At 62.3% G+C, this 14,556-nt stretch overlaps 6 protein-coding genes across 6 annotated transcripts; 4 read left to right on the top strand and 2 right to left on the bottom strand.

Moving 5' to 3' along the window:
* Positions 1–1,461: 1,461 nt before the first annotated feature.
* On the top strand, positions 1,462–4,153 carry Q8F55_002177 (uncharacterized protein; the record flags this gene model as incomplete). The annotated part of the gene is made up of 9 exons (XM_069350784.1): positions 1,462–1,543; positions 1,604–1,758; positions 1,956–2,226; positions 2,273–2,461; positions 2,502–2,926; positions 2,961–3,185; positions 3,226–3,397; positions 3,446–3,714; positions 3,752–4,153. The coding sequence occupies 9 exons, from the start codon at positions 1,462–1,464 to the stop codon at positions 4,151–4,153; spliced, it is 2,190 nt and encodes a 729-aa protein (XP_069211170.1).
* Positions 4,154–4,256: 103 nt separating this feature from the next.
* Q8F55_002176 (uncharacterized protein) lies at positions 4,257–5,910 on the bottom strand (the record flags this gene model as incomplete). Its single annotated transcript, XM_069350783.1, has 4 exons — positions 4,257–4,457; positions 4,490–5,366; positions 5,538–5,701; positions 5,746–5,910. The coding sequence occupies 4 exons, from the start codon at positions 5,908–5,910 to the stop codon at positions 4,257–4,259; spliced, it is 1,407 nt and encodes a 468-aa protein (XP_069211169.1).
* Positions 5,911–6,336: 426 nt separating this feature from the next.
* Positions 6,337–8,910, top strand: Q8F55_002175 (uncharacterized protein; the record flags this gene model as incomplete). Its single annotated transcript, XM_069350782.1, has 13 exons — positions 6,337–6,379; positions 6,414–6,605; positions 6,643–6,908; positions 6,944–7,059; positions 7,108–7,175; positions 7,213–7,408; positions 7,446–7,632; positions 7,668–8,078; positions 8,120–8,291; positions 8,337–8,536; positions 8,575–8,628; positions 8,673–8,815; positions 8,865–8,910. The coding sequence occupies 13 exons, from the start codon at positions 6,337–6,339 to the stop codon at positions 8,908–8,910; spliced, it is 2,094 nt and encodes a 697-aa protein (XP_069211168.1).
* A 137-nt stretch (positions 8,911–9,047) lies between these two features.
* CYR1_2 (cysteinyl-tRNA synthetase) lies at positions 9,048–11,542 on the bottom strand (the record flags this gene model as incomplete). The annotated part of the gene is made up of 4 exons (XM_069350781.1): positions 9,048–9,834; positions 9,887–11,157; positions 11,196–11,292; positions 11,340–11,542. 4 exons carry the CDS (start codon positions 11,540–11,542, stop codon positions 9,048–9,050), a joined length of 2,358 nt encoding a protein of 785 aa, XP_069211167.1.
* Positions 11,543–12,191: 649 nt separating this feature from the next.
* On the top strand, positions 12,192–13,246 carry ERV25 (vesicle coat component; the record flags this gene model as incomplete). The annotated part of the gene is made up of 7 exons (XM_069350780.1): positions 12,192–12,309; positions 12,379–12,382; positions 12,435–12,564; positions 12,642–12,726; positions 12,810–12,879; positions 12,941–13,071; positions 13,125–13,246. 7 exons carry the CDS (start codon positions 12,192–12,194, stop codon positions 13,244–13,246), a joined length of 660 nt encoding a protein of 219 aa, XP_069211166.1.
* Positions 13,247–13,593: 347 nt separating this feature from the next.
* Q8F55_002172 (uncharacterized protein) lies at positions 13,594–14,464 on the top strand (the record flags this gene model as incomplete). The annotated part of the gene is made up of 5 exons (XM_069350779.1): positions 13,594–14,013; positions 14,048–14,126; positions 14,170–14,197; positions 14,245–14,354; positions 14,391–14,464. 5 exons carry the CDS (start codon positions 13,594–13,596, stop codon positions 14,462–14,464), a joined length of 711 nt encoding a protein of 236 aa, XP_069211165.1.
* Between the last annotated feature and the right edge of the window lie 92 nt (positions 14,465–14,556).

Below are 14,556 nucleotides of genomic sequence, written 5' to 3'. Positions count from 1 at the left end.
TTGTGTGCAGGGTTGAAGTCTTAAGATGGAAGCGCGGGTTCAAGCGTTGCGAGGGGTTGCAGACGCTACGAGAGGCATTAGCAAAGGCCGACAATGTGGGCCTTGTTGGGCTGGGGCAATGGAAGCATGGGTTGTGGGTGGGGTGTATGGGCGGGACGTCCCGATTAGGACGAGTTGGATTTGAGAGGGAAGGTGGTGTTGGAAGGAGGCGGCGGCTGCGGCGGCGGCGACTTGTGCGGTGGGTGCCAGGTGGGGAGGAAGACGGGTGGGGTGTTTGTGTACTCACGCTCTTGGCCGTTGCAGAAGAACGTCCTCGACAAGCTCGTGTTGACGAGATACCCAAGTACCCAAGCGCAGTGGGGGGGAAGGGGGGGCGGACCGCCTTTAAAAGGACTTGGTGAAGTGTAAAAGAGTGTGGGTTGCAGCCCCAGTTGTGCCAGTTGCCAGTTGCCAGTTGCCGACGACAAGGACAAGGACGACAATATGACTTGCAATGTTGTGAAATGAAAGAGCAACAGGACGGGAAGGGGCTTTGGGTAGGTTGTGTCGGATGTGTTTGGCACACTGTGCGTGTGTGTGTAGTGTGTTTAGTGTTTGCGTTTTGGCGGTGCTTGTAACCAGCCGATTGCAAGCCATTGCCCCTTCCCTTCGTGTGTGGCTCGGTCGGTAGCCATGCATCGAGGCACACTCACGCGCGCGCGCGCGCGCGCACCCAGACAAAGGCACACAACCAGCCAGGGCCCTGCACGCGGTGCGCGTGGGCGGCGCGAGGCGCCGTGTGTCGACCAACCCGTTTGGCGTGCGACGCCTGCATAACCTTGGCTCTTGACCGTGGGCTCTTTTGCCCAGCGGCGGCCTACCCAAGACAGGCAAAGTGCAGCAGCCAGCAGCACCAAGGGCCAACAACGGGCTCCGACGAGCCTCCTCTGTCACGCAAACCTAAAGTGGGGGGGGTTTAGATCTGGCCGCCCACGTTGCAAAGACGGGGGAGTGAATAGACTCGATTAGACCTCCCACGTGATATTATGTAATAATTCTATCCTTGTCCAAATTCGGTCATCGCGCGTGGGTTTCCCTGCCAAGAGTGCGTGAGCCAGGCCAACCCCTCGTTCGGGCACGCACGGCGCCGGCGCGGCACGCGCAGCGCACGGGGGCAGTGTCTGTCTGTCTGATCTCAATGAGGCGTGTCGCGCGGCGCGCGCACATCACACCGCAGCCAGTCGTGGGCAAGCCAGCTAGGCTTGCAGCTCGTTCGTCGTCGTTGAGTGACGGCAAGACACGCAACAGCCGTAGCAGTTTCACACTCGCGTCATTATATTTAATCACATCCCACACCCGTCCTAGATCCCCCCCCTCTCATCACCTACCCCCTTCTCCCAGCCAGGTCGCCACTCGACCATTCACTCAACCCACTTCTGGTTACTATCCATCCATAGGTGACACTCGCTCGCACGCACCACCATGACGAGGTCCTTCCTCATCTTCGCCCTCGTGGCCGTTATCGCCCTCTCGTTCACCCCCCAGGTGGCTGCCTTTGGCGCAGGTGAGTGTCGGATAAGCCGGCACGCACCCAATGTGCTTCCCACTGATACTCATGCTCTAGGCAACATCCCTTCGTTCTCCTATCTTGAGGACAAGGCGTACCGTCATGGTGACATTGAGGACATTCTCGTCGAGATGCTCAAGGTGACCGGCAGTGGCTTCCTCAGCCGTGGACACAAGTTCAGCGGCCTCGACGTCAAGCGCGTGAGTTGCGCTGTTGCACCCTTCTGTGCTCCTGCTGACGCGTACCCAGGTTTACTTTGGTGAGTGACCACCGAAGCTTCGAAAGGCGATGGCAGAAGCTTCGAAAGGCGATCAATGCTGACGGGTCTAGGCAACTGGCTGCGTGACTACAGCCAGGTAAGTCTGCCGCACAGCCCCACCCCCAGGCAGTGACTGACTCGTTCTCGTAGGCGGTCGATGTCGGTGCGCTCAAGAAGACCAACCTCCAGACTATCCTCAACGTTATCCTCGTTCTCGGCTTCCTCGCCCACGGCTATGTCACCAACGAGTTCGAGGCCACCAAGGAGCGTGTTGGCTGCTACCTCCCCGTTGAGCACATCGACAACCCCAAGGGCTACGCCGAGGGTGAGGACGCCAGGCAGTACGACCCGCGCCTGCGTGGCCCTATCAACCCTCAGGAGCTTGCGATCGACCCCCAGACCGGCATGAAGAACTACATTGGTGAGTCGTGCGATGTTCTCACTCGACTACTGCTAACAGGACACAGCCAACGAGTCGGGAGGCTGGGACACGTCCAAGGCTCACGTTAGGCGCCTGTTGATCCAGTGTATCGAGGTTGGTCGCAAGTTCAAGCAGACTGGCAACAAGGCGGACCAGTACGAGGCTTTCCGCCTGCTGGGCACCTTCCTCCACACGCTTGAGGACTTCACTGCTCACTCCAACTACTGTGAACTGGGTAAGCACAAGTCCGCACAGAATGAAAGCTAACCACCTAGCTCTCATTTCCATGGGCCACCAGAACGTCTTCCCCCACGTTGGCCAGAACGTCAAGGTCCGTGCCCCCAACGGACGCGACGTGTACCCTCTCGTCACCGGCACCTTCGGTGGTGCCGACTTTATTCACTCGCTCATGGGTGAGGCGACCGACCACCTCAGCCAGGCTTCCGTCTCGGACCTCGTCTCCAAGATCAGCCACGCCAAGACGGTCGAGGAGGGCCAGTCTGCCTCGGCCAACAGGCTGCGCACCATGTTCTTCGACCTCCCGGGTACCGACGGCCAGGAGCTCAATGCTGAGATGGAGAGGATTCAGAACCGTGCCGCCGGCGCGCAGTCCACTGCCGAGCAGCTGAGCCCTCAGGAGCTCTACAAGGTTCTGTGGCAGATCCTCTCGTTCCGTGACTCGGTCATGAAGAGCATCGAGGTGAGTTTGCACGTCTGGCTTTGCTGACTTATAGAACACTATCGACCGCATTCCCGGCCTCAGCTCGCTCACCGAGAAGATCAGCAACTCGGTGTCCGTCTTCGTCATCACCACGATGGAGCCGTTTGTCAAGCCCCTGATTGGCAACGCCACGAACGCTCTGCAGACCTCGTCGCAGGCGGTCATTGACTCGCACGACCAGTACGAGGTTTGGAACGACTGGAATGCCTCTGACCCCACCCACTCGTTCCTGTCCAAGGTAGGCGGCCCGTGGCTTTGGGACCCGCTGACATGTCCAGGACCACTTTGCTCTTCTCCTCAACCAGCCTGCTGGTGAGATTGCCAAGATCATTGTCAGGTACACGGTCGAGCGTGTCGTCAAGGCGTGGGACGACAACAACCAGAACCCCCAGGCGATTGCCGAGGATGTTCTCCAGGTGCTCCACCACCCCGACTTCCGCAACCCCCAGTGTGAGTGATACAAGGGGGAAGCACAGAACCGCTGCTAATGTTGTTTAGCCCAGATCCAGAATGAGATGTTCAACCACATGGGCAAGTGGCTCAACGAGCTCGGCAGCAACAAGAACCAGGCCATTGACCGCCTCACGTCTGAGAGTGTCAAGGGTGGCAAGAACAAGCGCATCGGCGACAACTCGACCGACACTGGCCATGTCCACAACCAGCTTCTCCCTGACGGTGGTCTGCAGGCGGTCATTGCCCAGCAGGGTGGACACATGCCGGGCGCGAGCATTTTGAACGCCGGCCAGGATCTCGCCAGCGGCAAGATGGTGCGTGCTGGCACCGGGAATGTGCTGACAGTTGCAGCCGTGGCAGCAGGGCTTCGGCTCGGGCGGCCCGAACGCTTGGCGCGGTGTCGATGAGAGCAACCTGCAGCAGCAGCAGGGCGGTGGCGGCGTCGCGTATGGTGGTGGCGGCCAGCAGTTTGGCCAGGACCAAGGCTACCAGCAGCCGCAGCACGACTTTGGCCGTGACAACAGCTACCAGCAGGACAGCTACAGCTTTGGTGGTGGCAACCAGCAGCCGCAGCATCAGCAGCAGCAGTGGGGCGGCAACCAGCAGCAGCAGTGGGGCCAGCAGCAGCAGCAGCAGCAGGGCCAGTGGGGCCACCAGCAGCAGCAGCAGCCCAACAACGAGGGCTTCCCTGGTGCGGGCTTTGGCCGCGACAACAGCTACCAGGGCGGTGACAACTACCAGTTTGGCCGGTAACTGCGGCCTGCGGGGTTGATGGCAGTAAAATAGTCACATCAGTGTGATAAATAAGTGTGCCGTGTTCTGAAACATGCATGAACATGTGAGAAGATCTACACGTCTACACGAGAGGGGGCGTCGTGGGGCCTGCCTGCGGTGTGGTTACATGTTCCTCGTCGGGGTGCTGCGCCTGCGCCTCGTGCGCAGCGCGGCGCTTGGCGGCCCTCCGCTTCCAGAGCCAGCGGGAGACGTGGTAGGCGATGAGGATGGCGACGAAGCAGCCGACGATCGCGGCGCCGACGTACCCGCTCGCGTCGTTTGCCTAGAGTCAGCCGAGCCTTAACCTACACGTACCCTAGCCCACGCGCGCCACCAGCTGCCCGCGAGCCCGCCGCCGTCCTCGGCCTCAGCGGCCTCGCGGCACTGGGTGCAGTTCTCGCCGATGAGGCCCATGATTTCGATGAGCGAGATGCTAAGCGCGACAAGGATGGAGAGGAGGGTGAGGCTGATGCTGAGCGAGCTGATTGTGCTCGCCTTTGCCGCGAGGATGCGCGACTCGCGCTCTACCGTCTGCGCCTCGACGAGCGTCTCGTCGCCGAGCTTGGAGTCCTTGCTGTCGTCGCGGGGGAGGGGCGGGCGCTCGGCGCTGGGCGAGCCCTCAGCGTCAGCCGAGTTGAGCGGCGCGACGGCCTCGACGTCCTCCTGCAGCTTGAGGGGGCGGTAGAAGAGCCTAACCTTCCTATCTGGGCCCTTGAGCGCGGGCTGCGCGTACGCGTACAGCATGAGCACCGAGTCGAGGCTGTCTACGAGGCTCATGCCGGCCGTGAAGAGGAACGGGAGGATGACGACGCGGCCATGGGCGATCGCCTCGCCGTTGGGTCCGCGCGTGGCGATGGCCGAGATGGCGAGGAGCGCGATCGAGGAGGCAGTGTCGAAGCCAAAGCCGAAGAGCACGCCGACGGGGTACAGCTTCCACGGCTTATCCACCGCGCGCATGACCGGCGCGATGATGCGCACCAGGCAGCCGCCGCCCTGGATCGCGGTGGGGTCCACCTGCTCGGGGGGGAGGCCGGCCGCGGCGCGCGCCTTCTGCCGCTTGCGGTAGCGCACTGCGCCGACTAGGAAGAAGGTGTTGATGCAGGCGACGAGGAAGAGGAAGGAGGCCGAGACGGAGGTTCCGACGATACCGCCGACCGAGCCGACGCGGTCGAGCTTGTCGTAGATGTCGACGCTGGGCCGTTAGCCGCCACGAGCGAAGCGAGGGGCGCGGCGGGGGACCACCGGGCGGGGGGAGGGGAGGGATCGGATCGTGAGGGCGTTTGAGGACACCACGCGGATGTCCCACTCCACATACCACCACACTACACCACATCCCACACCCCCCGCCCCCCACCCCACTCACCTCACGGCAATCGCCACATTCACAGCAATCACAATCGTCGAGTGCCCGAGGCTAAAGAACAGCCCGCACGTAATCGGCAGCTGGCCCATGCTGACCATCTGGCGTGTGGCATTGTCAATGGCCGAGATGTGGTCGGCGTCGAGGCCGTGCCGGAGGCCGAGGGTCTGGAGCGTGAGCGGGGATAGCGGCAACGCCACGGCCTACTCACCCACGCCAGCAGCGCGATCCCAATCAGGCCGTCGCGCTGGCCAAAGCAGATGCCTGCGGCGACCCAGCACGCGGCGTTGAAGAGCAGCTCGCCGGCGATGAGGGCGACGGCGCGCCCGAGCAGCGTGAGGTGCGGGACACGGGCCGCGAGTGTGCGGAGCGTCATGGTGCGTGTGTGTCAGTTGGGAAGTGGAAGAAGCAACGAGGCGGGGGATGGGTGCTGTTCTTCTTGAGCCCCACTCCACACCCCCCGTCGCCTCGCCCAACCCAACACGACGGACGCTCCGATCCGATCGAGCGCCCGTGACTTGGCTCCCAGTTCCCATATTCTCAAATAGATAGGAATCGGACTAGCTGGGACAATGACGTCGAATGGGAACTCGCCGTCGCGACTCGCCATTTGCCGAGACAGAGATAAGCCGGGGATTGGCACGGGGCGAGCAACGCGGGCCACGCGGGGGCGGGGCGAGGCACGCGCTACATGGGGGGACTCAATACACCGGATGTCACCGACACAACCGCCGCCCGGGACAAAGTCCCTCGAAGCCAGGTGCATCACACTCGACAACAACAAGCACCTTCCCCCGCCCCGATGCCGCCATTACAGTTCTGGAAGCCCGGCGCCGTCGCCCCAGGTGGGTCAGGCGTCTGCTCCTGACTAACCCCCAGGGTCCTCGCTCGACCGCGAGACGGAGAACGAGGGCACCATCGTCGCGTCGAGCTCGAAACTCGCAAACCTCAGCCTCGAGGCCCAGCGCGCCCGCCTGCCAATCTACAAGCACCGCACAAAGCTCCTCTGGTGCGTCGAGCGGTACCAGGTGGTCATTGTCGTCGGCCAGACGGGCAGCGGAAAGTCGACGCGTGAGTACGGCCGCCCCGCGGCGCTGCTGACCCCCAGAGATCCCACAGTACCTCCACGAGGCGGGGTGGACGTCCGAATCCCGCGTCGTCGCATGTACCCAGCCCCGCCGGGTCGCCGCCACCTCGGTCGCCACCCGCGTCGCGGAGGAGGTCGGCAGCGTGCTCGGCGACGAGGTGGGGTACACTATCCGCTTTGAGGACCTGTCCAACCCCGCGCGCACGAGGATAAAGTACCTCACCGACGGGATGCTCTTCCGCGAGTGTATGCAGGACCCGCTGTTGAGCAAGTATAGCGTGGTGATGGTGAGTGAGGGGGGAGGGTAGCGCTGAGTACCCAGATCGACGAGGCGCATGAGCGCGGAGCATACACCGACCTCCTGCTGGGCCTGCTCAAGAAGATCATGAAGAAGCGCCCCGAGCTGCGTGTTATCATCTCCTCGGCGACGATTGACGCGTACGTGGCTGGGAGTACCCCGCGTAAGCGTAGCCACTGACTCTGCAGCGAGGACTTCTTCGAGTACTTCAACACCAATGCCGACGGCACCGACCGGTCCAAGGACGACGCGATTAGTAGGTGGCGGTCCCCGATTTATTGCTCACCTCCCAGTCGTCAGTCTCGAGGGCCGCATGTTCCCCGTCGAGGTGTGCTACCGCAAGGAGCCCGTCGTCGATTACGTCCAGGCGGCGGTCGATACCGTGTACGATATCCACCTCAAGGAGCCCGCGGGCGATGTGCTCGTCTTCCTGACGGGGCGAGACGAGATTGACGGCGCGATCCAGCAGCTTTCAGATCGGATGGAAACGTGAGTTAGGCTCGCTCCTTCTGATCTAACTCCCCAGACTACCCCGCGGCGCGCCCAAGGTGCTGGCCCTGCCGCTGTACGCTACCCTCCCGCCCGAGGAGCAGGAGATCATCTTCGACCCCGCACCACGGGACACGCGCAAGGTCATCTTCGCGACCAACATTGCCGAGGCAAGTGTCACCATCGACGGGATCAAGTATGTCGTGGACTCTGGCTTTGTAAAGGTGGGTCTGGGATCTGCAGCGGCCGCTGACGCCAGTTAAAAACGTTCAACCCAAGAACAGCGATGGACGTGCTCACCGTCACGCCGTGCTCGCTCGCGTCAGCAAACCAGCGTGCCGGACGAGCAGGCCGCACGTCTGCCGGAAAATGCTTCAGGCTGTACCCGGCCTCGGCGCTGCCCACGACCAACCCGCTCTCAGCCATGCCCGTCACCACGCCGCCCGAGCTCGTGCGCTCCGATATCAGCATGTACGTTCTCCAGCTCAAAGCCCTCGGCATCGACAACGTCGCAAAGTTCGACTTCATGAGCCCACCGCCTAGCGACATGATGATCCGCGCGCTCGAATTCCTGTACTCGCTCAAGGCGATCGACGACGACGGGCACCTGACCAAGCCGCTCGGCGAGCGCATGGCCGAGCTGCCTCTGGACCCGATGATGGCGACTATTGTGAGTGCCGCTTGATCCAAGAGCCTCACTCACACCCCCAGCTGCTCAACTCGTTCGACTTTAGATGTGGCGAGGAGATCCTCACGATCGCGGCCATGACGGCGGTGCAGAACGTGTTCATCCTGCCGCAGGGAGGCATGCGCGAGGCCATGGCCGAGATTGAACGGCGCAAGTTCACAGCCGAGGAGGGTGACCACTTGACCCTGTTGAATGGTGCGTGAGCTAGGCGTCAACCCGAAACTGAAGCTTACCCCGCAGCGTACAACGCATTCATCCGCCACGGCCAGCGGGACAAGTCGTGGTGCGGCAACCACCGGCTCAACTTCAAGGCGCTCTCGCGCGCCGTCTCCATCCGTAAACAGCTGAAAAAGTACCTCGACAGGTTTGGTATCCCCGTCGTGAGCTGCTCGGGCGACGCGGTGCGGCTGCGCAAGTGCCTCGTGTCGGGCTACTTCAAGGTAAGCTGGAACGTACTCATCCACAGCTTACATCTCAGAACGCTGCGCGCATGCTGCCAGACGGGACGTACCGCACTGCGCGGGAAGGAGCGGTGCGTGTGGAGCTGTGCGCCCCGGAAGTTAGCTCACGCCCCAGATCTTACACGTCCACCCCTCGTCGGTCATGTTCACGCGCCAGCCGAGCACGGGCTGGGTCATCTTCCACGAGGTGCTCGAGACCACCAAGAGCTTTATGCGGGACCTGACCGTCGTCGAGGAGGAGTGGCTTGTCGAGCTTGCGTGAGTCAGCTAAGCATGGAACGAGGTCCGCAGAGCTGACCACGACCAGGCCTCACTTCTACCAGTTCAAGGGCGGGGGCATCAAGAAGCACTAGACAAAAATGGCATTGGTCTTGTACGGATAATCAGTGTACGGTGGGCGAGTGAGATGCCGCCTGCCGCCATATGCACACGCATTAAACATGTAGATAAGAGATTACATCTAGCCTAGGCTACCGGCTACCCTCGACCCCTACTGCTTCGCCTCCCACTCCTTGAACGCCTCGTGCAGCTTCTCCTGCGCCTTCCACTCCTTCTGGAACTTTTTGCTCGAGCTCTTGCTGACCTCGTTGCCCTCGCCGTCGACAGTGGGGATACCCTGCTCATCCCACTTTGAGAACGCATTGTCCGCAACCTGGGGTGGGCGGAAGAGCATGTTGGGGGGCACACGGCCCTTCTCGAGCTGGGCGATGCGCTTGGCCTCGGCAGCGGCGGCAGTGGCGGCCTTCTTGGCAGCCTTGTCGGCGGCGGCCTGCGCCTTCTCCTCACGCGCACGGATCAGCACAGCGGGGTCGACAAGCTTGTACAGCGCGCCGCCGTCGGCACCCTGGCCGTCGTCGAGCTGGATGCCGAGGTTGACCAGGTCCTGGTCGCGGAAGCGGTCCGACAGGATGAGCGTCTCCTTGGGGTCGGCGCCGGCGATGGCGAGCTTGCGCACGTCGTCGCGGAACGAGGCGATCGCACGGATGTACTTGTCGAGCTTGGCCTCGAGGTCACCCGAGGCGCCCTCGTCGCCCTCCTTGCCCCATCCGATAGCAGTGGCGTCGGTGACAGCCGAGCCCTCGCCGAGACCGAACATCTTAAGCTGGCGGGTGATCCACTGGGCAATGGAGCGCACAGGGGCAATGTTGTACTCGCGGCCACGGGCAGTGAAGTAGATGTTGACCTTGGCGACAAGGTCGAGGAGGATGTTGACGGCCACAGGGGTGTTGAACGAGTCGCAGAGGGCGGAACGGAACTCGCGCTGGGCCTTGTGGAAGCTGCACGAGTTAGCACCGCCTTCCGCCTCGCATCACGCCACGCTGGACTCACTCTGCAACAAGCGCCTTCTCAAGGTCGTCGTAGTGATGCTTGCCATCGCTCTGCTGAGCGCGGGCAGCCGACTCGGAGATACGAGCCTTGACGTTGGTGAAGAAGTTGTCAAGCGTCTCCTCCTTGGTCTTGACATCAGCCACCAGGTCCTTCTTGAAGTCCATCTTGGAGTTCCAGGTCTGGAGCATGAACGCGAGACGCAGCTGGCGAGCAGTGTAGTCTCTCAATGCGTCGTCGATGGAGATGAAGTTCTTCAACGACTTGCTCATCTTGAGACCCTCAATGTGGAGGTGGCCAGTGTGGAGGAAGTAGTTGACCCACTGGCGGCAGCCGTGGTACGCCTCGGACTGGGCGAGCTCGTTGTCGTGGTGGGGGAACATGAGGTCGACACCGCCCGAGTGAATGTCCATCTGGGTGCCGAGCACCTCAGACGCCATCACCGAGCACTCAATGTGCCAACCAGGGCGGCCCTCGCCCCAAGGCGATGGCCAAGCCGGCTCTCCTGGCTTGGAGCGAGCCTTCCAGAGCGCAAAGTCGGCCGACTGGCGCTTGCCCTTGTTACCGGTGAGCGCACCCTCGCCCTCGTCAAGGAGCTTCTTGTTGCCCTTGCTGTTGGGCTGGAGCTTGGCGTACTCGTGGCGGAAGCCGTCTCCCTGCGCTCCCTCAAACTTGCCGACGTCGAACCAGACGTTGCCCTCGGCCTCGTACGCAAAGCCGTTCTTGATGATACCGTCGATGAAGCTGACAATCTCAGGAACGTACTCGGACACGCGGGTGATGTTGTCTGGAGGCAGGGCACGGAGGCGGGCCATGTCGTCGAAGAATGACTTCTCCCAGTGGGCTGCGAGGTTGCGCGAGACGGCCTGAGGGTCCTTGATCGTGTCACCGAGGGTGTCACCAAGGTAAGGGCCGAGGACGTAGGCCGTCTCGTCAACAAACTGCTTGGTCGGGGTCGACAAGCTCTTCTCGGCGGCGAGAATGGCGTCGCGCGCCGTGGTCAAACTGGAAATGTAGAGGCCAAACTTCTCCTCCTTCTCGCGGGCGGCACGCGCAAACTCGGCGTCGGACGAATCCCTCGCGGCAATGGCGTTGAAGTACTCGATCGCGTCGTCACCATTGGGAGCGTTAACAGCCGACGGCAAGGACTTGACAAGCTTGGGGAGGAAGGCGGCAAAGGCTTTCCTGGCCGTGGCGACGAGCTCGGGCGTGAGCGCAGGGTTCTTCTGGACAGTCTCGTCCAGGAGATATGACTCGCGAGCGCGCAGGATGATCTGTGCGGGTTAGGCTAACTAGACGTCTCAAAACCCACCTTGTCGTCAATGTCGGTCACATTCATGACAAAGTTGACGTCGTAGCCAAAGTAGTCCTGGAGGATGCGACGGACAATGTCCTGGGTGAGGTAGTTGCTGCGTGGTGTCAGCTGCCATACTGCACACTGCCCAGCTCTACCCACCGTGCATGTCCCATGTGCGACGCGTCGTAGACAGTCGGCCCACAGTTGTACCAGTCGACCTGGCGACCCTTCAGCGGGATGAAGACGTCCTTTTGGCGGGTGAGCGAGTTGTAGACGCGGAGCACGGGCTCCTCGATCGTCTTCTTGGGCACTGTCCACTCTGGCATGGCCGAGGACGAGGCCTGGGGAGGGGTGGTGGTCATGTTGCGTGTGAGGCTGAACGCGAGTGGCCGGATAGACGAGGTGGAAGGAAGGATGCGAGGAAGAGCGGGGAGCAGGCTGGAGGAGAGCTGTCGGAGCCTCGAGGCCATACAGATGACCTGAGGTGGGTGAAAGGGGCTGATTGGGGGCTGAGTAGGAGCTCGAGTCGACGCGACCAGAGCTATGTGATTGCAGTCGCAATGTTTTCCGAGTCGAGCAGTGGAATGAGCAGTTGGCAGCAGCGCCAGGCCGAATTGTCTCGTCGATCGCCAAGTCGCCAACTCGAACTGCTGTCGTGATAGTCGTGCCTGGGAGGTGAGAAAATAGGCGTGGGTTGAGTGGGTCGCGCGCCTGATTCCACGTGGATTGCCCGCCTATCTCGCTCGACGCGCTACCACCCAAGCAGACGTGGAGGCGTGCCGACGATCCATGACACCGGCCACCACGGCCACCACCACGCTGCTTGCTCGCGCTGCTCGGCCTCTTCGTCCTTTTCGCTCGCTCGCACGCAGCATCTCACAACTTTGCATCTCCATCTCACAACCCCCGCAGCCTCTGAAAACGCGCTGAGCGCGACCATCACCGGCACTCATTCAACGCATCGGCCACTTCTTTCGACCGCCCATCCCCGGACGACCGGCACGCGACATCATGTTGAGGTCCGCGTCCTTCTACTTTGTCCTCTCGCTCGCGTTCGCCCTCCTGTGGCGGGCACCGCTGGCCCAGGCCATCAAGTTTGACCTTGGCCCCACCGAGCCCGGAGAGCCGTGTAAGTCGCGCTGCTGCAGTTGTCGTGCCGAGTCTGATGTCATGCCCTTGTTGGCCTTGTCCTAAACAGACTGGTGAGTTACGAGTTACCACACCCATGGTGCCGCGCCGAGACTAACCTCACAGCATTTGGAACTTTGCACCGGCAAAAACCCTCGTCATCGTCACGGCGAACGTGCCCGATATTCCGGGCACGCGTGTCGACGTCGACATTGTCGACGGCTCGCAGAACAGCAATGTCTACCTGTCCAAGAAGGTGCGCGGATCTCGGCGGCCGGCCAGCGAGGCGGCCGTGTGATCGGAATCCTGTTCCCCTGGCTAACCTATGTTCAGAACATTGCGGGCGAGACTCGCATGGCGATCACAACGCACGAGTCTGCTGACGTCGGCGTCTGCCTGACCCATGTTGATCTCGACCGTGAGTCACCGAACCACGTCGCCGCGGCTTGTACTCTCCGCGGCGACCGGCCCGGCCAGAGCTTGTTTCTGACACTGGTGCAGACTCGAACGGCGTGCAATCGCGCACTGTGGACCTGGATGTGGACATTGGTGCCGAGGCTGTCGATTACAAGTGAGCCGGAGTGCCTGTTGGCCTGCCCACCGCCTGGCCACCACTAACGTGCTCCCCATAGTGCGATCGCCAACCAGGAGTCGCTCTCCGTCCTTGAGGTCGAGATGCGCAAGCTCGAGGACGTGGTCAAGGAGATTGTCGACGAGATGGGCTACCTGCAGCGCCGCGAGATGCGCATGCGCGACACGAACGGTGGGTGGCGAAGTGTGGCGAAGTGTGCCTGAAGAGAGCTGATGGCGGCGCAGAGAGCACGAACGCGCGTGTCAAGTGGTTCTCTATCGGCATCCTGCTGGGCATTGTCGCGCTGGGCGCGTGGCAGATTGTGCACCTGCGGTCGTTCTTCAAGCGCAAGTACCTCATCGACTAGGTGTGGCCGCGATCCGCGAGAGCGAGCGAGCGCGAGCCAGTGCTTGGCGCTTGATCATGTAACGAGCATTATCATGAGTGGGCGGGTGGCAACTGGCTGGGCGTGCGGAGGCAAGCTGCTGACGAGGCAAGGCAAGGAAGACGAGGAAGGCGAGGAAGACGAGGAAGACAAGACTGACCCACACACGACGGCTGACCTTCCCTCTGACAGAGGCCCGTGCGTCGCTCACTGCACTCCTACTTATTACAAGACCCAACCTTCCTCGTCTTCCTCGTCAGCCCTTCCCAACTCACACTCTCTCACTCTCTCACTCTCTCACTCCTCTCCCTCTGTAAAACACCCTCGCAATGCTTGAAGCCATCACCCACAACCTTCCAGGCCGCTACTTCAGCCGCGCCAACGGTGACAGCTTCCCCGATGTCAACGGCGCCGCGGCGAACCACAACGACGACACGCTCGAGTACGACCTCACGCAGGAGCTTCCCCCGGGGCAGAACGCGGCGGACAGCGAGCACGGCCACGGCGCCTCGCAGGGCAGCCGCGGCGCGTCGCAGGAGAGCATCTTCGCCGGGTCGCAGCACTCGGCGGGCGTCGTCGCGGCGGCGACCATGCTCTCGCAGCTGCACGGGTACGACGTCGAGTACGCGCCGCGCGGCGAGGAGGACGGGGAGCGCGGGCCCGACCTCTCGGAGAGCGCCGCTAGCCACGCGCTTGCGCCCGAGGAAGGCGACGAGGACGACGAGGACGAGCTCGACTTTACCGCTGATGTGGGTCCGGCCGCCATTTGCCGCTGACCGCCAGGCGGACAAGTTCGACGTCGGGAGCGAGCTCGGGCAGCGGTGGGACGCGCTGCAGGGCGAGCTTGAGGAGTCTATTAAGAGTGGGTGGCGGGGGCAACGTTGGCACAAAGCTCACCGGCCAAGACTACAGCGAGCGTGTTACGTTCGACACGTGAGCCGTTCCCCTAAAAGCCCCTCCCCCACTCACCACGCACCCAGGTTCACGACCATCCTCCGCACCACCAAGATGCTGGAGCGCCTGAACGGCAGCTGCCACGGCGACCTCGAGAGCGGCGTCAAGCTCATCCAGGCCGAGGAGGCGAAGCACGGTGGGTGTGACTCCAGTGCGTTCACTCACCCGCCAGACGCGGCTATTGCCCGCATGCGCAGCGCGATGGACTTTATGGAGCGTGCGTGCAGAGCGCTCGAGGGGAGGTAGGGGCGTGGCACTCTGCCACGTCGGGCCTGTGGCACACGTCCGTTGACCAAGCTGCCACCCCGTGTACCAGTAGCCCAAGCGATTGTCAATAC

Source organism: Vanrija albida (genome assembly GCF_041260175.1).
Source record: "Vanrija albida strain AlHP1 chromosome Unknown contig_2, whole genome shotgun sequence".
NCBI lineage: Eukaryota > Fungi > Basidiomycota > Tremellomycetes > Trichosporonales > Trichosporonaceae > Vanrija > Vanrija albida.
The sequence above is the reverse complement of the archived record's forward strand: the minus strand, read 5'-3'. Positions and strand labels throughout refer to the sequence as shown.